The following is a 21,239-nucleotide window of genomic DNA, read 5'->3' as shown; positions in this document are numbered from 1 at the left end:
ATATATTCTTGCAATACCCAAGAGATATCCTGATCGCAAATCATAGTATCCATCTCGGGAGCGCAGAGAGGCAGTTCGGCTGTGCTAGAGCTCAGGTGCATTGCCAGTATTATTTTAATCCAGTCGATCAGGCGTGACAGGGTCTAGGCGTGGTTTTAAAGCCAACACTCCAGTGTTCCTCCTGACGATCAACCGTTAGTCGGCCTGTGCTAAGCACTTGTGTCGTGCTCCTTATGGCGTGCTTATCATCGCGCTATGAGTGAGACACAATCAGAGCTAACTAGGCGCCTGGCTGATGCTGGACGCGTTTTTGGTGAATGCCCAAGCTGGGGTCTCCAAAAATCCATCCGTGGATAGAATCAAGAAGGATGGGGAAGACTCAATTGAACAAAGTAGTTGTGCAGCATGCAATCACTTACTCTGCAGGCGCGAAGATGTCTCCTATCGTCTCACGTACAGGTTGAAGACGATAAGGCATGCATCTACCATGTAGTGCCTGACCATCTCATGATGCTCATCAACTCCGCCTTTCAACTGTGTTGCGCCGCAACATGAGGCTGAAACCAGCCTCCAGATATCTCACTGTCATTCACTGCGTGCCTTGATGCATTCTCATGAGTCGATAAGCTTATGAAAAGCTAGATGGAACTCCGAAGTGTTGACCACGCAAGTCCATCAATGAGGTGAAACCGTTTAGGAGACCAGGGTGCTTTGCCTTCAGGTCGGAGTTTGCCGTGGAGCCGTGTCCACGGCCTTGTCCTCCAGCTCCTCATCTCCGCGTTCCTTCGTGCATAGATACCAGCCGCTTGTACCGCACTTGACGACGAGTAAGCATCATCACTTCATGACGAGACGACTGTTCAGAGCACATGGTGAGTTCAATGCTTATCGTCTACCTCCAAGCTGCACGCCAGGTTGCACGACCTCGACCACGGATAGCGCACATGCGCCGAGGCGAGGCATCGCAGAAATGCGCGACGTGGTGCGACACACCGGCCTGTTATAAATAACGCCCCTGCACCATTGCAGTATACTGGCTACTAGTGAAGCGTCGCGGTACACCGCAAACGCGATACTTCACAGCTACAGCATAGCACTATAGTACGTGCTTCTCAGCCCGAACGCCACCCCACCCTCCAACATCACCACATATGTCCGTGCTGAGGGTCCCCTCTGAGACGTTTTGGCGATCACTCACCCCCTGCGACTTTACCATTGGTTGGGTTCCTCATCAAAAACTACCACTCGGATTATACTCTTCGGCATGCATATGCCGGTCAGCCACATCGCGACTCGGGGAAGCAAGTATCTCCAACTCATGCCACGGTAACGAGCTTGATTGGGCACCGACCAATGGTTCAAGTCTGCAGTTCCCCTGGAGCCGTGGCCGACTGGCGGCGCATCACTGCGGTGAGGAGTGCATGCGATGGCCATTGCTGCAGGAGATCTCGCAGTGACAGCGAGTATATTAGTCTCCGTCTGCCCTGTGTAAGCTGATGCTGAGGTGAGTGTATCCCATTCATTCGATTTTTTTTTTTTTCGGTCACCGAGTGACTGTCGAGGAAGTCTGGCGACAAGTGATACTTATTCCGTTGCGCTCCCCTATCTATCTGTGCTGTGATCGTTGAACATCTTCAGCGTCAAGCAAAGCCTTGCTATAAGCAAACAACATTCATCATGTCGTCTGAGGAAGCAATTCAGCAGCAAGCTGCCGAGCAGCTGAACGTCGAGATCATTCCTGGTACTGAGGTAATGACTGACGTCGGCAACTCTCATTTCGCCAAAGCCGGAGGCAATGGATCTGTGTATGTGGCCAAACGATCGCGAGCGATTTCAGACGGCTAATACGAAACACAGGCTGGTACCGCACCCTACTGCCAACCCTGACGATCCTCTCAACTGGTCGAGATTGTGGAAGATCACCGTCGCAGCGTCCCAACTTATCTATGTCTGGGTTCTGGTCTGTTCGGCCCTCAGTATTGCGCCTATGTTCCCTTTCCTAGGCGCGGAGTTCCATCTCGACCAGCAACAACTCTCGCTGTTGACCGGTTTGAATGTCATCACTCTCGGTTTCGCCAACATCTTCATTGTTCCGCTGTCGAACATCTTCGGCCGCAGACCAACCAGCATCTTCTTCGGTGTCCTCGTCGTCCTCACCAACATTTGGCAAGCGTTGGCAACCAGCCACCAGAGTCTCTTGGCAGCACGCGCTTGCAATGGTATCGTTGCTGCCACGAGCGAAACGATCATGGTCCAAGTCATTGCCGACATGTTCTTCTTGCACGAGCGCGGCTTCTGGATGGGTACCTACTTCACTCTGTACTTCAGCGGTGCGTTCCTTGGGCCTATCATGGCTGGCAACATTGCAGCTCACCACGGGTGGCGTTCTTTCTTCTGGCTCACGGTTGCCTTGGCCGCGTTCAGCACTCTGTTACTGGTCTTCACCTTCCCAGAGACCAAGTACCACCGCAACCACTCCATCCCCGCAGTCGTTACAGCAGCCGAGAAGAACCAGCCAGATGTCCAAGAGAAGCAAGTCGATTCCGAAGCCAACAGCGAACACACCGGCGAGCAAGTCGGTCGCGGCAAACCCAGCAAAGCACAATTCATGCCCGTGCAATCCCTCGACAACCGCTGGTTGTCCTTCATCGTCCGCGACCTGACCACGCCCATCATCGTCTTCTTCAACCCCATCATCTTCTGGTCCGCCCTCATGCTCGCCGGCCCTGCCGACCTTCTCCTCCTCTTCAACCTCACCGAGTCCGGCCTCCTCGGCTCGCCCGCCTACGGCTGGTCGCCCGCGGCCGTGGGCTACTCGAACTTCGCCTTCTTCATCGGCGGCATCGTCGGCGTAGCCACCGCCGGCCCTCTATCCGACTGGGTCGCGCGCCGCGCCACGATCAAGAACAACGGCATCCGCGAAGCAGAGATGCGCCTGCCCGCGCTCCTCCCCTACGTCGCCTTCTTCATCATCAGCCACGTCGTCGGCGCCGTGGGCTACGAGCGCCTGTGGCCATGGCAAGCAATCCTCGTCTGCGGCTTCGGCTTCTCCGGCCTGGCAGTGACGTCCATCCCGACGATCTCGATCGCGTACGCCGTCGACTGCTACAAGCCGATCTCCGGCGAGATCATGATCGTGGGCACGGTGATGAAGAATGTGCTAGGCTTCTGCCTGAGCTACTGGGTGTTCGACCTGCACGCGAGGCGCGGGTGGGTGGACGTGTACATGGTGCAATTCGCCGTGTCGATGTTGCCTGTCGTGCTGACTGTGCCGCTTTACTACTATGGAAAGAGCTTGAGGTGGACCAAGGACTCGACGCTGCACAGGATGGAGGCTTTGATTTGAGGTGGAGGGTTATCCCCTGGTTTTCTTTGTTTCGACTGACGCTAGCTACTAGTTTGATGTAGGGTGCGGGATAATAAGATGTGGACTCTAGGATAATTATTCGTTGCTTCTCGTCCGAGAACACACGGAGTCAGGTTGTAGCTTCCGTATTCGTAATCCATAAGATTTCGCTCTCGCATGGCAATGTTCTGACCCGACGCACAAATATTTTGCGAGAACAGATCAGGTCAGACCTGTCAGTGAGCAGCAACGCGGAAAGTCTAGAGAGAATCTAGAATGACTTGAACACAAGAGCGCTTTGAGCGCATTGATGATTGCCTGTTTGAATGCTAAGCATTATGCACATATGTCCCTCTCAAATACGAGGGCTTCGCAGAAAAGAAGAAAAGATTGCCATGACTCGCTTTGCAGGCCCTATATCTATTCATCGTCGCTGTCGGTATCAGTGTCGGTTTCGCTCTCGCTCTCCTCGTCCTCGTCCGTGCCTGATTCGTAGTCGCTTTCCTCGTCGTGGGCAGCCCGCCTGGCAGCCCGGCGCTTGGCCTTGGCCTCCGGGTCGCTAGTAGCCTGGCCCTTGAGAGCGGCCATTTGGCCGGCGATGGTGTCTGGCGAAATAGTCAGTAATCTTCTCCTCCCATGAACTGTGGTGGTAAGCAACTCACCCTCATCAGGCTCAGAGATATCATCGTCGTCGTCGACCTCCTGGGCTTTGCTGGCATCGTCGATGACCAGTGTGACATCCTGCTTGTAATCAAAGCCGACGTATGAGTCGCAGACCATGTGCATTGTGAACTTGAACTCGCCAGGCTGGGGCGGGGCCTGGAACTGCATCTTCATGGTGACGACTTCGAACGTAGGCGTGCCGTCCTCCTTGAAAGCGGGCTTGTCGAAAGTGGAGAAGCGGAAGGGTGGGACGGCGATCTTGCCTTGTCTCGAGTCGGCGAGGAAAATGTGCCATTGTGGCGCTCTGTCGCGAGGGAGGTAGGGTGCGTATGCGAGAGGGATATGGTGCTGCTCGATTTCCTTGTTCTGTGCTTTCAGGTCGCCCTCCGCGGGATCAGGGTCTTCAAGATCAGCTTCGGAGACAGGAGGAATCTTGGAAGTGCCGGGAGGAATGAAGCGTGCCTTGACAGCAAGCTGAACAAGCGATGAAGGAATGATGTACTTCTCGCCCTGGACCTTGAAGAAAGCCTTCTCAACCCTGAGGTAAGGAAGTTGACGGGCGACTTGCTCGGCTTGCTTGAGGCGGTCATTGGGGAGTCCGGCAGCTTGCGCGAGGGCTTGACGCTGTTCGGCTGGGAGTGCCATGAACGACTGAACTGTGAGATGTTCCTTAGATGTTGACTCGGTTTTGGTCTCGATCTTCTGAATGACGTCGGGGTTGAAGTGCGGAAGCTGAAGAAGGGGAAGACTGAGCTTAGTGGGTGGGATGGCCTGGGTGAGAGCCTGCGCCATTTGGTAGGTAGACAGCACTGGCTGGGTGAAGCCGTAGGCCAGGCCGATTGATGCAAGAGCCTCAGTCAACCTGAGTGCAGTCGGAGCGACCTCGTACTTCTCGGCTTCCAAAGTGCGGTCCTCAAGGTCGATGCGGCCGAGATAAGCCCAGATCAAAGCCAGAGTCTTGCGGCGAGTTGCGTCGTCGAGCTCGTTCAGCAGCTTCTTGTCCTTCTCAAGCATGGCCAGATCGAGGTCGCTAGTCGCCTGCAACTTCTTCTCCAGCTTGCCCAGTCCAGTATCGGCCTTGCCGCCGGGGAGAATGTCCTGGTACTCCATGGCGCTGCTAATAGCGCTAGCCACGTCTCCACCATCCATGCGGTCCTTATATTCCTTGAACATGTTGCCTGCGCTAGTCACAAGGATGCGCTCTCTAGTCATCTTTTGCATGCCGTACCACCACTTCCCGACCAGCCAGGGCAAACCGATGCCGAGCAGGATTCCGTAGAAGACGAGCACGTACTTTCCGTTACCCTCTGCAACCAAGAATTGCGGCAGCGCGATACCAAAGCTGGTGCTCTGCTTGCCATCAGGGTTGCCATACTGAATGTAGTTGTTCCGAATCTCCTCATCCGTAAGCGATTTGTACGCCTTCACAATCTCCACCCACTCGTCGTTGATAGCCTCGACGGTCAAATTCTTGCTGGCGTCCGGTTGACGCTTGTCCGGGTGCATCGTCACCGAAAGCTTGCGGTAACGTGAGTTGATCTGCTTCTCCGTCGCGCTCATGCCCACGTCCAGGATGTCGTAAGGGTTCCAGATCTTGGGCGCATGGCGCGCAGTCACGACCATGAGATAGATCATGTACGCCATAACGATCCATCCCGTCGCAGCTGTGATGATGCGCTTGAGCCGCAGCTCTTTGCGCTTTTGCTTTGCGCGCTGCGTGTCGATAATGTCGACATGGTTGGGCGGCGCGGGCGATTCGATCTTGGGTGCTTTGGTTGCGGTAGCGCTATCTGAAGGCGCGCGCAGAAGGGTGTATGTCAGAGGAACCGTCACGAGCGATGTGACGGTGAGGACGAAGAAGGGAAAGAACTGCGCATCGTTGTCGTAGTTGTATTCGTTCGACATGGTGGGCGTTTGTCGGTGACGCGGTCATGCGAAAGGAAGGTCAAAGGTTGTTTTGGCAATTTACAGCAAGAAGACCATGGCCAGCACGGAGGAGGTGATGCTGCAATATCCAAGCTGGAGTGGTAGAGAGGCAATCGCGAGTGGGTGATGTTTCGCTGAAACGTGGGCAGGTGCTGAAGCCGGCGCAGCCCCTCGGAGGTGGAAAGTCGCGAATGAACAAGTGTGGTTTGCCCAATCCGGCGAGGGGTCCATTCACTGCACAGCTGCCCAGCTCTTGTGTCTTCGCGGTCGCAACACACTCATGACGTGAACAAAGGACACGCCCCAGAGGGAACTCACAAATTGATACAATCAATAGATATCCATTTATTATGAGTTCTTTTGAAGACCAGTGAAATCTTGGTACCCGATTGTCAAGTCTCGTCAACTTGACTTGAACGCACCCACTGCTTCCGCGACACCACGCTTCCGTATTTTGTTGCAAGGTCGGCAGCATATTCCACCCAAAGCGTTTCGGCTCTTCTTGTTTGGCCTGCATTGCCCTATGTTCACAAAGCAATCACGAGTCATTTGAAGCACTCTATAATCCTGCAGAGCTCCAAAGACTCCTACTCGAAGTGTCCGCAGTGCCACAAAACAAGGTATAATGCTACCATCACCCCTGGATTACTAGAGCCCGAATTGTTATCAGAGAGTTTACCACCCTTGTATTGATCACTCAAAAATCCAAAAGCAATATGTGTTGCTACTATCATTTCCAACTAATGAACCCGATTTTCTGCGGTAGATAACTACTGCACTTCTATCAGCATCTCGGAGAGAAAACTACAGGATAGGGTGCTACCATCCCCTTCCTACTATTGGAACCCGATTTTCGGGGGAGAGTGCCTACTATGGTCCTATGAGTATCTTGATAACATAGATACATTTCACGGTGCTAAGGTATCATTACCTCTGAACTAATAAAAACTGGTTTTTAGCGAGCGAGACTACTACCTACAATATCAGCGTTCATGATGTCGGCAACATTGTGAGGCGGCATGCGAAACGCATCGACCTAGGCCGGGATCGTACGAATTTCTCTGGTTGTACGAAAAAATCCTTCCGCCTCAACATTTCGCATGCATTCCGACAGAAGGAATCTTACTCGCGGTGAACCAGGTGGGGATCCAAATCTGCTTTCTGTCTTTCTTTCCCTCAGGCCTTACCTTTGCCCCCCAGCCCTGAGCTTCATCCTCAAAGTTGGCAACATACACGTGTACGTCTGAAATGCACACTTCTCACGACAATCTTTCTTTCCCAGACTTTCCAAATGGTATGGTAGGTACTACTATTACATCTCTCCCCCCTCGTCCCATTCTAATTTTCATCACAGCTCTAGCCCCGTCCTTACGCGAGCGACCCGAATATCAGTGGTTTATCCAAGTCCCTTGTCCCGATGCAATGATCATGCAATTACACCAAAAAAATGAGATGCATGACCGAGCACCCCATCCTCTCCTTTCCCTCAGATTCAATTTCCTTTCATATTCCCTCCTATCCAGTCCAGATATGCAGAACCCCTTCCCTTTCCTTTCCTTTGCTTCCCTGCAATCCCAGTGTTTTTGTAAATAGTCAGACACCCATTGAAAAATCCCTCCGTCCCAGAAACGCCGTGCTAAAGAGCAGTTTTGTGTCTTTGCTTCCTTCCTTCCTTCCTTCCCTCCTTGCCTTTTCATGCAGTTTAGTCTGATTTTCTCCATGACCTTCGGCCTCGGCCATCCGATCTTATCCTTTCTCGTCCGTTAAAAAAAAGGCCAGACAAAAGATTCGAGGCGAGGTCTTCCCAGTCCGGTTTTCCCCACGCAAAGGTAACTCCAAACCTCCTCCGTCTGGAGTCAAGCCTTCCTTCCTTCCTTCCTTCCTTCCTTCTGATCCACACTCTTGCCACTTCTCAATTCTCTCATCCTTCCCCAAATTTCTTTCTCCAGAAAAAATTACCCCCTCACATAATATCCTTAATACTAATCCGACTGCTCCCGCCTCCACTTCCAATCCCAACCCCACCACCTCCACCACCACCACCCCCATTCCCACTCGACAGCGAATGCGAACTACTCGGCGCCGGACTCACGCTGCCACCAGGCTGCAGCGCCGGCGCCGGGGCCAGATGGTGGCCGCTGCTGCTGCTGCTGCCGCCGCCGTGCTGCTGGATAGGCGGGAGGGCGAAACCACCTTGCTGCTGCTGCTGCGGGGGAGGGCGCGCCTGCTGCTGAGGCTGCGCCTGAGGCTGGGACTGCGACTCGTGCAGCAGCTGCGTCAGAACGCGCTGGATCTGGTCCCAGCCGGGCCAGTCGCGCAGCTCCCGTTCCGTCAGCTGGTAGCCCGCGGCAGGCGACGCTTCGGGGGCGCCCGGCAAGTTGGAGGAGGACGTGATGGGGCTGGCGGACATGGGCTCGGAGCCGGCCCAGACCCAGGCGCTCTCGGGGGCGCCCTGCATGTCTGCGGAGACGTAGGCGAGCATCTCCTCGTCGTTCTCGAGCTGGTGCTTGGAGGCGCCGGCGCGCAGGCGGTCGACGAGCTTGTCGAGGAAGAAAGCGAGGTGGCGGCCGCAGGCGAGGTTGTTGGGGCGGAGGTCGGCGACGGCGGCGGAGACCTGCAGGAGGGTGAGGGCGGCGGCGTACTCGGCGCGGAAGGTGAGGACGAGGATGCAGCGCCAGATGTGGGCGCAGTAGAAGGCGGGCGCCATGGTGCGGATGCGCGCGGCCCAGCTGCTCATGTGGGCTGGGTTGAAGGAGCGCTGGACGTAGAGGGCTGTGTCCTGGGCGACGGAGACGAGGCGGTCGAGGGCGTCGCGGCGCTCGGAGCGGCGGCAGGCGGGGGTGAGGTTGTGGCGGTAGAGGAGGAAGCGGGAGGTCTGGAGGGAGCAGGCGGCGGTTAGGAGGCGGGGGTCGAGGTCGGTGTTGGAGTGGATGCCGAAGGGGTCTGGGTAGGAGGCCATGATGGCTTTGAAGTGTTGGTCGTAAGTGTTGAGGGTTGCGGCGGTGATGGTGCGGGATTTGAGGGTTTTCTTGATCGAGGCGGTGATGCGGACGACGGGGATGACGGCGATCATGCCGTTGGGGGTTGCTTGGGAGGAGGGTTGGAGGATGGTGCCGTTGGGTTGGATGTGGTCATCGTCAACTGGCATTGGTTCGCTGACGTCGCAGTCATCGTCGTTGATGTGGAGTGGCTTGCCTGTTTCGAGTGAAACGACTCTGTATGTGTGGTTAGCTTAGATTGTCTTCCAAAGAATGCTTCCGATCAGCCTCACCTATCCCAAGTGTACAGACTCCACCAGACACGCTTCCGCATCTCGGTCTCGAAAGTTCCGTAAGGTCCATGATCGCTGTGAAGTCCAATATCTTGTGCGATATTCATAGCAGCCGCTAGCCAGACTCTCGCCGTAGATCTGACGTTCGTTTCCACAAAATACATGCTGAATAGCAAATTCACCCTCACATGATCCAAGGTCAAGTCGTCGTTCGTAAAATCTATGCTCCTCATGCTGAGCTGTATCAATTTCGAGCCTTCCGCGTCCGGACCTGTGCTGCTGCCGGGAGGATCCATTAACGTGCCGCATGCCAGTACCGCAAAGAATACCGCAACCCAGATGAATTCGCAGCCCTCCAGTGTTCCTCTCCTGTACAGCTCCTCGTACTCCCGTTGAAACGTCGGCCAGTGAATGTGCGGCGCGTATACGTGAACAGATCCGTGGTAATGCGACAGTAGTCGATCGGCTAATTGCCTCGGGGGCAGAGGTACGTCGTCGCGTGGATATCGGGCGGCAGGTCCATTCTGTCGATAGGGAGGAGGTGGTTTGAAGATGCCGCGGCCGTAGTTGCGTAAATTCTGCCTGACACCGTCAAAGTTGCTCATCACAGGCGGCGTTGTTTTCTGTTCTCGATTGCTGGTTTCGGGCAGATTCAACGAGGGGATGCTCGCAATACTACCCTCCGTGTCCGCAGAGGATCCCTCCTGGCCGCTCGATTTCATCTGATTGATTTGTTGTCTCGCTGACGCCAGCTGCTTCTCCAGGTCCTGGACTTGCTTGATCGATGACATCCGTCGGTTGGTCTCCTTGGTGAACTGGCATTTTACACTCCTGCTTGAACATTCCGAGCAGCTCGACATGTCGGTAGCATCGCACTTGACCTTCCTTTCCCTGCAAGCATCGCAACTGGGATCCTTGCGCCGTTGACGGTACGCGCGCTTCTGCGCTGACAAAACAGCACTCGCTGCCGCGGAAGGATGCGTAGGAGAAATACCAGGTGTAGGCATTGCAGAGTCGTTCGGCATGTAGTGTTCGTGCATCAGTGGCGGAGGAGCCAGTGCGACGTGCGGGCCTTGAGGCGGTGGGTATGGATATGGTGGTGGCATCCCGTTTGGTGGAAGAGGTGCATGTGGCTGACCAGGCGATGTTGCTCGAATGGGAGGATAAGGCGTGCCGGCCGAGGTGTACCCAATCGGTGTTGATTGCAAGGTGCTCTGCGGTGAATGTTGTGAGGATATCGAGGACTCGTAGGAGACTTGATTGGCACTGCCAGGTGATTGTGCAGGTGGCACGTGGCGGGCGGCAGGATCCATTCTGTTTGGTGTCAGGAGTCGAGAGCCCGCTCAGTCGCAATGTGTTGTCGCACGAGGGCTGTCAACACTGAGGTCGATCGAGCGATGCTGCTCGGGCGTGGCGCCGAAGTAGAGAGGTCTCGCAGGCTGATGAGCTGAGGAACCGCTTACGAAGGATCCCAGGAAAAGAACGTGGTGGTGAAGGGCCGATCCGGGGTGTCTTTAGTCCGCGGCGAATCCTTCCAATGGTCAGGTTAGACTCAGGCTCGCGCGCAACGCTTTTCGACGCGGCGAATGGCTGCAGCGACGAGCTGGTTTCAGGGCAGGCCTGACGCAGCGTATGTAGCTCGGGGAGGTACCGAGACCGGAGGTGCCGAATAGCAAATAGCGACGACTCCCTAGGCTCGATACGTCAAGGCGCGCAGGGCACTAAGTGCTGCAGAGAGAGGGCGACGGCGAAGGTCGGGTTGCAGGTGAAGTCGACGAATGGCGGCGGGAGGGCGAGATGGCCACGCTCGACCGGGGATATGGATTGGCTGGGTACCTGGGCGGCAGGAAGGTGGTGTGTGCAGGACGTCAAGGCGGGCAGCGAGGAAATGGTTTGCGCCACAACAGGGCGCCGCTACCGCAAGGACACTTGCCGCATGCGCGCAAGATCCGCAGCAGGTTATAGTAGTCTAGAGTCGAGTCGCCAGGGCAGGTAGGCTGCTGCAGGGGTGGTGGCACGCCCGAAAGCCACGAAGGGAGTAGGTTGCTGCCGGGCTCGGCGGCGTCACGACGAAAAGCAAAGGCGGGAGAGGCGTCAAGAGACGTCAGGGAAGGTAGGCACTGCAGGCACTGCAGGCGCTGCAGGGAGTCGATGGAACGAAAGGAAGGCTAGCAACGGCAGGGTCGAGCGTGGTGGTGTTCTCGAAGACTATGGGTGGAAGAGTCCGGGTGCGCTGGGCGGCAGGTGGTAGCATAGGGTTTTTGCGATGCCGGGCCAGGCACACGCAGCACTGAGCACGCAGCAGGGTGGTGGCGCGGCCTCGGACAGGCGTGGCAGCTGGAGGCACGAGGAGGCCGTGTGGGCGTGGGCGTGGGCGTGGGCGCGGGAGTGTGGGCACGAGGCTCGAGGCTCGAGGCTCCTCAAGGGCGCTACGACACGCGAAGACCAGCAGGCCGGCGCTGGCGATCCAGCGCAAGGGGTCACGGCTGGCTCGAGGTCGTCGTCGTCGTCGTCTGGCCGGTGCAGGAACCGACTGTGGAGATGGCGCAGAGTCTATCTGGGCCTGCTGGCACGCCTGCCGCCGGTGACACCCAGGTAGGGCTGCTGCGCCGAGGAGCGAGTGAGCAATGTATACGTGCATGTACATACCTTACACACATAGATACACACATACATGCACACACATACACTGCCGCTGCGTGGGCGTATGGCACGCATCTCACGAGAGCACGACGGGGCGCGATCAGGTGCGTAGGTAGGCAGCACGCAGGCACAGACGTGCAGTGACAAATGCCGCTGGGCGGGCGGGCATGTCGCCGGGTGGGTGGTGGAGGGTGGGCAGACGGGAGGAAGTCTGGCAGGCAGGCAGCGTGTCGTCGCCAACTGCCGGGCGCCACGCGCATGGCCGGGGTCTGGCTCTGGCTGTGGGAGCGCTCGGGCGAGGGCTGGACCGCCAAGCCGAGCAGGCCAGCAGGGCCAGCGCTGCAGCAGCTGAAAGTGGTGAAGGCACTCGCAACACCACTCACTAGTAGGTACTGGCACAACAACTGCATGTGCGGCAGACGGCGGCGGCGAGGGCACGCTTGCCGGCCCAACACCCGACAGACAGACATACGGCAGACGACAGACGACAGACGATCCCTTCCACCTTGGTTTTCCGCGCAGTTCGGCGGCAGGGCGTGGGCAGGGCAAGGAGGAGTGTGCGATGCCAGCAGCCAACCGGCGGGCGCTGCTGACATGCACGATGCCTCGGAAGCTGCGTCAGCACTCAACGTGGCCGTCTGCGGGCCCCAGTCCGCTCGCGCAGCGGCTCATGCGACGATCGCCGGGCAGCACTCGAGCGGGCCCCAGCGACCCTGGCGAGGGAGATGCGCTACCACACCTAGGTGGTGCTGTACTCGTTTGACTACTGGCTGGCAGTGGCAGCAGTGCTGCGAGGGAAGCACGGGAAGATGCGCTAGACACACGGCGCAGGTGGTCCACGCTTATAGCCGGAGCGGCGAGAAACATTAGCGCCGTGTCGGGCGGGTAGAGGTCGGGCGGTCGGGTTGTCGGGTGGCATGTGGTGAAGACGGGCGGGCGATACGGCATGGCGGCCGAGGGCGAGCGAGATCTCCCAAGCTTCTGTCCTTCCAGAAGCCGCCGAAGCCTCGTGCGGCCCCTCAGAGGCTCAGGCCCCCCTTTCGCCCAACACTCCCACACACGCAGCGACCGTGCCGATGCCCATGCTCGCGCCCGCAAGTGTCACCGCCCTTGCACGCAGCAGCAGTGGTGCGACATCCGCTCGCTCTCCATCGCTACCTTAAGCTGCCTTAGCCTCCCATCGCCGCTCCCGCACGGCACGCGGCAGCCACTCGTGCCGTCGCCCGTCGCTCGCCTGCCCTCTGCCGCCAGTGCGCCGTCCTCGTTGTCGGCTCATCAGCTTGCTTCAGCTTGCTTCAGCTTGCCTGCCCCGAGCACATACCCTCGCACCCTCGTCCTGCCTCGGCTTGGAGCGAGCCGTCCAGCCCTTCCTTGTTCCTGAGCTCTGGCGAGAATACCTCCGATCCCACTCGCATCATCCGTCTCTGCACGACTAGCTGCTACAGTAGTTCAACGGCCATTATTGTCATCGCTGCATTCCAACATTCGTACCTCGTACGGCAATCCTGCTGCCCAACGTCTGGCGGGCGTGCGCCACGCCCACCTCGGCGTGTTCACCACGCACCGCGGGAACGTGCGAGGCGGCAGCATGCTGGTGCACACTCTCCAAAGAGCCTCCGAGTCAACGTGATACCACAGCGAGTATCGCCGGCTGGGCGGTACCACATTTTGCCAGCGATCCGCGCGACGACGCCGTTTTCGACCTGATCGTCCATCCGCGCGTTTGGAGGCGCAGCAAGACAGCCCGGCCCTTGTCTGCTCGCTTCACTTTACCTGTCGCACCCGTAAATGCCTCACCGCAGCTTTGATGCCAGACCTGTCACCGCGCCGGCGCCACGGCTGCTTCCCCCTCGTGGCGCGCCCGCTGCAGTCATCCGCTTCTTCACTGCCGCCAGTGGCGTCTCGCCCTCCCGCTTGGCAGGACCCCCCGGCTACAATCAAAGCCACGTGCGGAAGCATGGCACCGTCCCGCCTTGCACTCCTCGCCTGCCATCCGCAGCATCTGCCCTACATACACGCACTCATCCACGGGACATCCATCAGTAGTGCACATCTCTCTTGCGAACCCTCGGGTAAAGGCGAGATCGGCAAACGCGCAATTTCTCACTTACCCGCGCTTGCCCCCATCCCGCACAGCCGCCGCCGGAAAACGTTGTCAGCCATCGTCGTTTCACCCATCCTGCACCTCAGTAGGGCTGACCATCTTTCACCCGCCGATCCCTCGCCAACAGAGCCAGCTCGGCCCGTCTGGAACCTCGGGGTCATGTCCGGCGTCCAACGTGGCTCCCTTGGTCCGTACTGGTCCTTCCCGCCCGCTTCGCTCCAGATACGACATGACCGTCAAAACATCTCCACCCCGTTGCTGATCGACTTTGCGTCTGCTGCACAGCCGCAGCTGGCCGTTGTTTCGCCTTTCTCCTGCCTGTTGTGCGCATTTGGAAGGGCATCTCAATCGGCCCTTCGTCTTTCTTACGCTGATCATCCCACCCGAGCCCTCGTGGCCGCCTAAGCATCGGCGCCTAATCACAGCTATTTTATCTTCCGCTACCTCAGACCATCCGAACTATATAATCTATACCAGCCTCACGGGCACGCTTCTCCCATTTCAGCTTGGCATCCTTCAGGGGGCTCTCTCGGATGGAAGAAGCTCACTCGCACCCGCTTCACTTTCATCCTCTTCCCACGGCACATGCCGACTCGCTTCACTTTCCGAGCGTGCCGTCCGGGCCAGTCTCCCACTTTTTCCCCTTGCAGCCCCAAGCGCAAGCGCGAAGTCTCCAGCGAACGACGGGCCGAAACGGCAGGAAAAAAGCAGGGCAAGCTTGCCCCCGACGTCATGGTCGCAAGCCATCCTCCGGAAGATGCCGCTTGAAGATCTGTCCGGGCAGACGCGGTCCGCGTCCCTGCAGCTCGCATGGCTGAGACTTTGCTTTCTCCGTGGGTCGCATGAGGTGAGGTGACATCGACGTGTCTGATCGGCAGCGCGGCAGACTTTGGCGCTGCGTGCATGTGGCTTGCAAGGAATGCACTGCGATCCTGTGGGAAAAAACTCCGACGGGTCAATTCCTGAAAAGTCAAGTAGGGTTACGTTCGTCAGGGACATGTTTATGTTCATCGATAGATTGTTGGGCGACTTTCTGTTTTTCGTCGACGAGGGCTTTGCAGGCTTCACTGCGGCTGGACCCTAATTCGGAGCCGGCCGACAGGCAGATCTGACAGAGATCCTTTGCGATAATTGATCATTGCGAGTGGGTTTCGTCGAGTTCGCGAGCAGCCCTTATCACACGCAGCTTGTGCTTTGGGCGTATAGGAGTCATGCTCTGGGTAATGGACGAGCGATAGAAAAAAGGTAGGTGTTGCTTTAAGTTTCTTCCTTGTCTGCAAAAAGAAAAAGAAAAAAGAAAACAGTTCAGGCCTTGTCGATCGACTTTCTGTCCTTACCGTCTGCCAACATACAGGTCTACCAATACTTACAACGATCGGTCACGGAATCTGCAAACAATCGTTTCCAATTGAGAGCATAATTACATCGGACAGTCTCATCCAACACCTCAGCATGGCTTCTTCAAACATAGAGGAAGATCTCCTCCCCTTCCTCCCCAAATGTGAACACCACATCCACATCGAAGGCGCCCTCACCCCGGAATTGCTCTTCACCCTCGCCAAAAAGAACAACATCACCCTCCCGACCGACGACAAAGCCTTCACCTCCCCGGCCACCCTCACCGAACGCTACCGCCACTTCGCCTCCCTCGACGACTTCCTCCACTACTACTACATCGGCATGAGCGTGCTCATCACCGCCGCCGACTTCGAAGCCCTCGCAACCTCCTACTTCTCCCGCGCCGCCCGCGACACCGTCCGGCACGCCGACGTCTTCTTCGACCCGCAAGCCCACCTCTCGCGCGGCGTCGACTACCCGACCCTCCTCGCCGGCCTCTCCGCCGCGCAATCCCACGCAAAGCAAACCCTCAACCTCACCTCCGAACTCGTCTGCTGCTTCCTCCGCCACCTGCCCGCGCAAGCCAGCCTCGCCACCTTCCACCTCCCCGCCCTGCAGGCCTCCTTCGCCTCCGGCGCCGTCAGAGCCATCGGCCTCGACTCCTCCGAAGCCGGCTTCCCGCCCCACCTCTTCGCAGACCTCTACGCCGACGCCCGCGCCCTCGGCCTCAACCTCACCGCGCACGCCGGCGAGGAGGCGCCGCCAGAGTACATCCGCTCGGCCCTCGACGACCTGCACGTGTCCCGCATCGACCACGGCCGGCGGCTGCCGGAGGACCCGGAGCTCCTAGCCCGCGTTGCGGCGCAGGGGACGCTGCTGACGCTCTGCCCGATCAGCAACGTGTTCCTGCGCGGCGTGGGGTCCGTGTCCGAGCTGCCTGTGCGGGAGTTCCTGGACGCGGGGGTCAAGTTTAGTATTAATAGTGACGACCCGGCGTATTTTGGGGGCAACTATATTGGGGAGAATTATGCTGCGGTGCAGAGGGCTTTTGCGCTGAGCGTGGGGGAGTGGGAGGGGGTTTGTCGGGCGGCGATTGAGGGGAGTTGGTGCGGGGAGGGGAGGAAGGGGGAGATGAGGGGGGAGTTGGAGAGGGTGGTGGGGGCGTGGAGGGCGAAGTACGGCGATGAGGCTTAGGGGGATGGGTTTGAGTTGGGGAAAGGCATAGCAGTGGAGCGCAGATGGAAGTGCGTAGAGGAGGGAGACGGGGCTGGATGGTGTGAAGTGTTTTGGCGCTAGGCGGTGTTCGTTTTGGGACGATGGTTGAGGATGGGTGGGAGATTCGACGCTTGGGTGGTTGGGTGCGGATTGAAGCAGGGAGGAATCTCTGGATCTTCCACGCTGCACGGGTCTCGTTTGCGCGCAATGGATGAGCTGATGACGAGTCGATGCATCGATGCATGCCGGCCGTTCCAAATTGATCCTACAGACCTACGCAGCTACGAATTGGCCACTTCACACGGCATGGGCTCACTCTTTAAGACGCCTTCACCGTCTATACTTCCAATACTTCCATGAAGACGGAGTCTGCCATGACCGAGGAACTCCTTCACTTGCATCGACCTGGCTTGGGCACTTGATTGGCCTACGAGCAGCGGGCACTAGTGGGATGTCGCATATTGAGCAAACTCGAGTCCCATTTTTCGACTTTCATTTTTCGACTTTTTTTTTTTTTTGAATTCATTCTCGACAGCGACAGAACGCCAAACGCGCTTTCACTTGCTTCAAGCGCCGCGAAGCAGCGGATTGGCCGGCGGGCAGCGGGATCTAGTGGGTTGTCGCATATGGAGCAAACTCGAGTCAAATTTCAAGAGTAGTGCATTTTCCATTGATGATTCTCGAAAACGACGTTGTCGCCGAACGTCCAGAAAGGTCGAATTAATAATCTAGGATTTTTCTAGATTCCTTTCCTTGCCCTGAGTTCATTCACGATTTGGGTTGTCGCTTGAATGAGGTAAGGAATGATTGGGGGTGAGGAGGCTGGCAGAGCACACTATCTGAAGATGATCCTGCAGTTGCAGGGAACGGAATGAAGATGTTGGAGAAAAGGGGAAAATGTGGGTCTTCTTGAGAATACGCTACGGGCATCGTAATGTCACGATTCGAAGGTGCTTGTGGATGGGCAAACGTGGTTAAATCTACAAGAAAGCGTCGATTGACCGATGGAACTGGACAGTTCGTCTTGGACCGTTCGGCATACGTAGTTCTGTACCCTCGGATCGATGACTGCAACGAGCTGGCTTGAACGCACTCCTTTGCGCCTTCCAGATATGGGATCTGGTAGAGTGCCACTCGCGCAACGCGTAGAAACACGACTCGTAGATTTGAAGTCGGTGGTCAGATGCCGGGACGGATAAGCCGAGGATCCTCGAGAGCCACGGAGGCACGCCGGCACTGCTCTTTGTAATGTTTGTTGTATTGAGCGAGTGGCTCTCCATCCTACTTCAAGCTGTCGAAAAGCCTTTGCATTGCTGATTGCGAAATTCGTGGCATTCGGCAGGGCGTATGAGTTTGATTGCAGGACTTGATCGATCGATCGATCATTCGTTCGAACTGTTACTGGTCTTCGTTCAATCTGCAGTCAGTTCTCATCTAAGTTAGGCACGGTTCCGCAAAATTTGGGAATGGGAGATAAAAACACTCGTTTGCCATTTCTTTCCTGTATTCGCATACACTCTTCAGGTACGAATTCCCCACCGAATCTTGTCCGCCCTCTGAGGACGCCGGTGCTCTTCCCTCCTACCATCCCCGCCACTCAAGAGCAGACCGGACCGGAATTCACCTTCTCTCTGCGCGTCTTGTCCAGGATGCCGCCCAATAAATCGAAAAACGCCGTGTCAATGTAATGCAAAGGTATCATTCCCGCTCTTCTCTTCTTCCGTGATCAATGCACTTTCTGCTGTCTGAAAAGCCCTTCCTACTCTTCTCCTGACCCCCCTCACCACCTCCGTTCTCCCGGAACCCTCACATTGCCGCTTCCATACCCTCCTCTTCTTGACTGCAAAACTCGATAAGGAAATCTGCCGAAATGATGACGATGAGATAGAGGAAATTCGTTCCGCCGTGATCGAATGCGGTCTCGTTGCTGATTTGTTCTCGCGATGTTCGGACGTTGAGGGGTATCTTCGGTGTTGCAAATCTCTCGATGCCCGTGCAGATGGGCTATATGCTTTGGTCGGGGCCTTGGGCGCTAGGTATGATGGATGCTGATTGTTTCATTGCCGCCGTGTAGCCACGCCGACCGTCTGTTCGAAACGAAAAATGAAATGGACGAAGGAAACTGGAGGAACGAAAGCCTAGCTAGTATCCGGGATATTGCTGATACTGTGGATACTGTTGCTGCTGCTGCGCTTGCGACTGCTGCTCTGGCTGGCCGCTTGATGAAGGTCTGGAATGAAATCGAATCGCTTAGTCCTCTGAAATTACACTCGAAGTTGTAGACACCTAGGTCCAAACGGGTAGCGGGGATACGAACCCGCCGCGGAAGCCGTGAGCGCCGCTGCTGCTGCCTAGCGACAAGCCGCTCATGTCGTAGATGTCGGATGTGTATGCCTCGGGAGGAAAGCCAGGTGAGGGCATCGCGCCCCAGGAGCTGGTGCCGTAGCTGAAACCGGTCTGGCTGGCCTGGGAGGAGGGGACTTCGAGAAAAGGAGTGCTGGAGCTGGAGGCGGAGGTGGAGACCGAAGGTGTGTAATGGGGTGTTGAAGGTGCGAAGGCCGGACTGAGATTGCCGGTTGTGGTGTAGTTGAGCATTTCGGGGTTGAAGCTGTACGCGACTTGGGATGGCTGCATGGCGACCGTGGGATCGGGTTGCGTCAGGCGACTGCGATAATTGAATGCTGCTTGATGGGGAAACTGCATCAAAGTTGCGATTTCCGATGATGCGCTGTCCAGACCTTGTTCAGAGCGCATTGCGGTTGTGACGTTCACGATGCTGTCCAGTGCCGGTAGCGCGAGCGCAGAGCAAAACGCAGGACCCAAGTCAGGGAAGACAGGCTCGAGTGTGAGTGCAGTCGCGTAGAAGTGCGCGAGCGTAAGCATCGCTGGACCCTTTCCGCCTTGCCGTTGTAGGAGAGATATCGGAACCCAGAAAAGCCATTTGCGCAGGAGATATATTTGTGAGAATTGCTCTTCCGGAGTCTGCGCTGGTGGTGTGCTTTGGAGACGTTGGATGTATGACAACAGTTGCTCGACCCAGTACGCTTCCATGTCCAGGCCTACGAGGCTGTATTGTAGTCTTTGGAGAGATTGGATGATGCTTTGCATTATCGCTGCTCGGTCGGAAGTGCTGATGCTCGCTCGTCTTCGGTGTGCGCGGAAAGATTCTGCGACGAGGTCTTCTTCGGCTATGAGTTCTTTGAAGAGGGATTCATGGCTCCAGCTTTGCATCGTGCTGAGGACCTGTTGTTTTTGTTAGCTCCCGTCTGAAGCAGATGAAACTATTCCACTGACCGACTGCACACCCGCTCTCAATGATGACCAACTGCGCCTGTGCCGGTTGTCAGCTGTGTCTTACTTAAGCAAAGACACGTATCGTACCAGTCCGTGGCCTGCCACAGCATGAGTAGCGATGCCGCGAGGATCGCGTCGGCGTTGGCTGGCGAAAAGCTGCCGATCGCTTCGTGCAGACCTCGAAGCGCAATAGATCCATGGTGTATCTGAAGATTTCGCGTTTCTGGTGATGATTGTGTCCAGGCGAGATGGTTTGCGGAGAAGGAAAGCAAGGCGTTCATTACGTAAGGATACGAGGAAGCGATGCTCAGAAATCTATGCACCAATTACGTTAGCAGGACGATCCCGATAAGTGAATACGAGGTTGCTTTTACACATCCGCGCGGCGGTTTCAGCCTTACTTTGGCAGCTTGTGTGTCCATAATGTGAGCTCGTTGGAGTTGTTGAGCAAAAGATCGTTGGATATAGATGAGAGGTGATGTATCAACTGCAGGTCGGTCTTCGAATATGCTTGTGTCGATGGGAGAGGAAACACGTTCAGGTCGCTGTACGGAAAGCTGCCGGTCTGCTGCCAAAGATCTACCCGTCTCTCTGATTCAGGGGTGAAAACGAGCGACGACTGTTCTGGGCTTCCGCTCTGGCTCTGCATATCCGATCCCATGTTCTCCATGTAATCGCAACGGACTTGGTGTTTAGTACAGTTGCGGCTGAGGAGAAGTCAGCACAAGACTCAAGCGGATAGGTAAGATGCGTACTGACCACTGAGGAAAAGTCTCGTCACAACGAATGTGTCTACATGGCCATTAGCCTCCGTACGCATTCTCGCTTCGCCTTCCTTCAAGCACACTGGGATAAATACCTCCGTTTGCATGTTTTGCAGCCTTTGCGACTCTTCGTGTGGCTTCGCCGGGAAGGCCCAGCGCCCTGGCCAGCCATGTTGGGATGCTTCCTGGAGAGTTTGTGGAATGATCGTACTCAAGACGTGCAAACCAGATGCTGAAATGGCTGCCTAAAGGAATTTCCTCGCCGCTAGTGGGTGGTTATATCAGGGTAGAGAGCCGCGGTCGGGATCCGGCGGGGTCCTTTGATCACGGCAGGTGTTGAGTAATGCTGTACCGCGGTCTTCTGGAATGTATGCAGCGAGTGTGTTTGGTTTCGAGCAGCGTCTGGAGTACCACTCAAGTGTACAGTAGAGGCACGAGCAACGAGCGTGATAACAAAAGCAAGAAGCGAATGTGTGATACTTGACCAAGCGATGATCCTCCCCGGGTCGGTGGAGACAAGACGGACGCTATGTAATGAGACCCAGAGGCATACCGCACGCTCGATGTAGGTCGCGCTGTGCCTGAACGTCGCCTGCAGGTGTGAGGTTCTCGAAATAGACCTCTCAAGCTTCCTCCTAGCGTGTTCGCCGGCGATCGGCTTGAGGGCGATAGGTG

At 56.7% G+C, this 21,239-nt stretch overlaps 5 protein-coding genes across 5 annotated transcripts; 2 read left to right on the top strand and 3 right to left on the bottom strand.

The window, feature by feature from the left end:
• Positions 1-1,416: 1,416 nt before the first annotated feature.
• WHR41_03679 (uncharacterized protein) lies at positions 1,417-3,346 on the top strand (the record flags this gene model as incomplete). Its single annotated transcript, XM_069372285.1, has 3 exons — positions 1,417-1,504; positions 1,567-1,805; positions 1,858-3,346. Exons 2-3 carry the CDS (start codon positions 1,678-1,680, stop codon positions 3,344-3,346), a joined length of 1,617 nt encoding a protein of 538 aa, XP_069230717.1. The 5' UTR covers positions 1,417-1,504; positions 1,567-1,677.
• Positions 3,347-3,623: 277 nt separating this feature from the next.
• On the bottom strand, positions 3,624-6,083 carry WHR41_03678 (uncharacterized protein). The gene is made up of 2 exons (XM_069372284.1): positions 4,009-6,083; positions 3,624-3,951 (listed from the first exon to the last, which is right to left on the bottom strand). Exons 1-2 carry the CDS (start codon positions 5,912-5,914, stop codon positions 3,767-3,769), a joined length of 2,091 nt encoding a protein of 696 aa, XP_069230716.1. The 5' UTR covers positions 5,915-6,083; the 3' UTR covers positions 3,624-3,766.
• A 1,815-nt stretch (positions 6,084-7,898) lies between these two features.
• Positions 7,899-11,289, bottom strand: WHR41_03677 (uncharacterized protein; the record flags this gene model as incomplete). Its single annotated transcript, XM_069372283.1, has 2 exons — positions 9,207-11,289; positions 7,899-9,150 (listed from the first exon to the last, which is right to left on the bottom strand). Exons 1-2 carry the CDS (start codon positions 10,517-10,519, stop codon positions 7,899-7,901), a joined length of 2,565 nt encoding a protein of 854 aa, XP_069230715.1. The 5' UTR covers positions 10,520-11,289.
• Positions 11,290-15,405: 4,116 nt separating this feature from the next.
• On the top strand, positions 15,406-16,485 carry aah1 (Adenine deaminase; the record flags this gene model as incomplete). Its single annotated transcript, XM_069372282.1, has 1 exon — positions 15,406-16,485. One exon carries the CDS (start codon positions 15,406-15,408, stop codon positions 16,483-16,485), a length of 1,080 nt encoding a protein of 359 aa, XP_069230714.1.
• A 1,488-nt stretch (positions 16,486-17,973) lies between these two features.
• WHR41_03675 (uncharacterized protein) lies at positions 17,974-21,225 on the bottom strand. The gene is made up of 6 exons (XM_069372281.1): positions 20,660-21,225; positions 20,560-20,592; positions 20,202-20,507; positions 19,888-20,115; positions 19,801-19,837; positions 17,974-19,749 (listed from the first exon to the last, which is right to left on the bottom strand). Exons 1-6 carry the CDS (start codon positions 20,734-20,736, stop codon positions 18,793-18,795), a joined length of 1,638 nt encoding a protein of 545 aa, XP_069230713.1. The 5' UTR covers positions 20,737-21,225; the 3' UTR covers positions 17,974-18,792.
• Positions 21,226-21,239: the final 14 nt, after the last annotated feature.

The sequence above is a fragment of the Cladosporium halotolerans genome (assembly GCF_011745625.1).
Source record: "Cladosporium halotolerans strain TM138-S3 chromosome Unknown Sca9, whole genome shotgun sequence".
In the NCBI taxonomy this organism is placed as follows: domain Eukaryota; kingdom Fungi; phylum Ascomycota; class Dothideomycetes; order Cladosporiales; family Cladosporiaceae; genus Cladosporium; species Cladosporium halotolerans.
This window is presented reverse-complemented; position numbering and strand designations above follow the sequence as displayed.

Coding starts and splice junctions, on each gene's coding strand:
- WHR41_03678 (XM_069372284.1), bottom strand. CDS start 5,914: ATGTCGAACGAATACAACTACGACAACGATGCGCAGTTCTTTCCCTTC. Junction 3,952..4,008: donor TATCTCTGAGCCTGATGAGG/GTGAGTTGCTTA, acceptor CTATTTCGCCAG/ACACCATCGCCGGCCAAATG.
- WHR41_03675 (XM_069372281.1), bottom strand. CDS start 20,736: ATGGCTGGCCAGGGCGCTGGGCCTTCCCGGCGAAGCCACACGAAGAGT. Junction 20,116..20,201: donor TGGACACACAAGCTGCCAAA/GTAAGGCTGAAA, acceptor ATTGGTGCATAG/ATTTCTGAGCATCGCTTCCT. Junction 19,750..19,800: donor TGAGAGCGGGTGTGCAGTCG/GTCAGTGGAATA, acceptor CAAAAACAACAG/GTCCTCAGCACGATGCAAAG.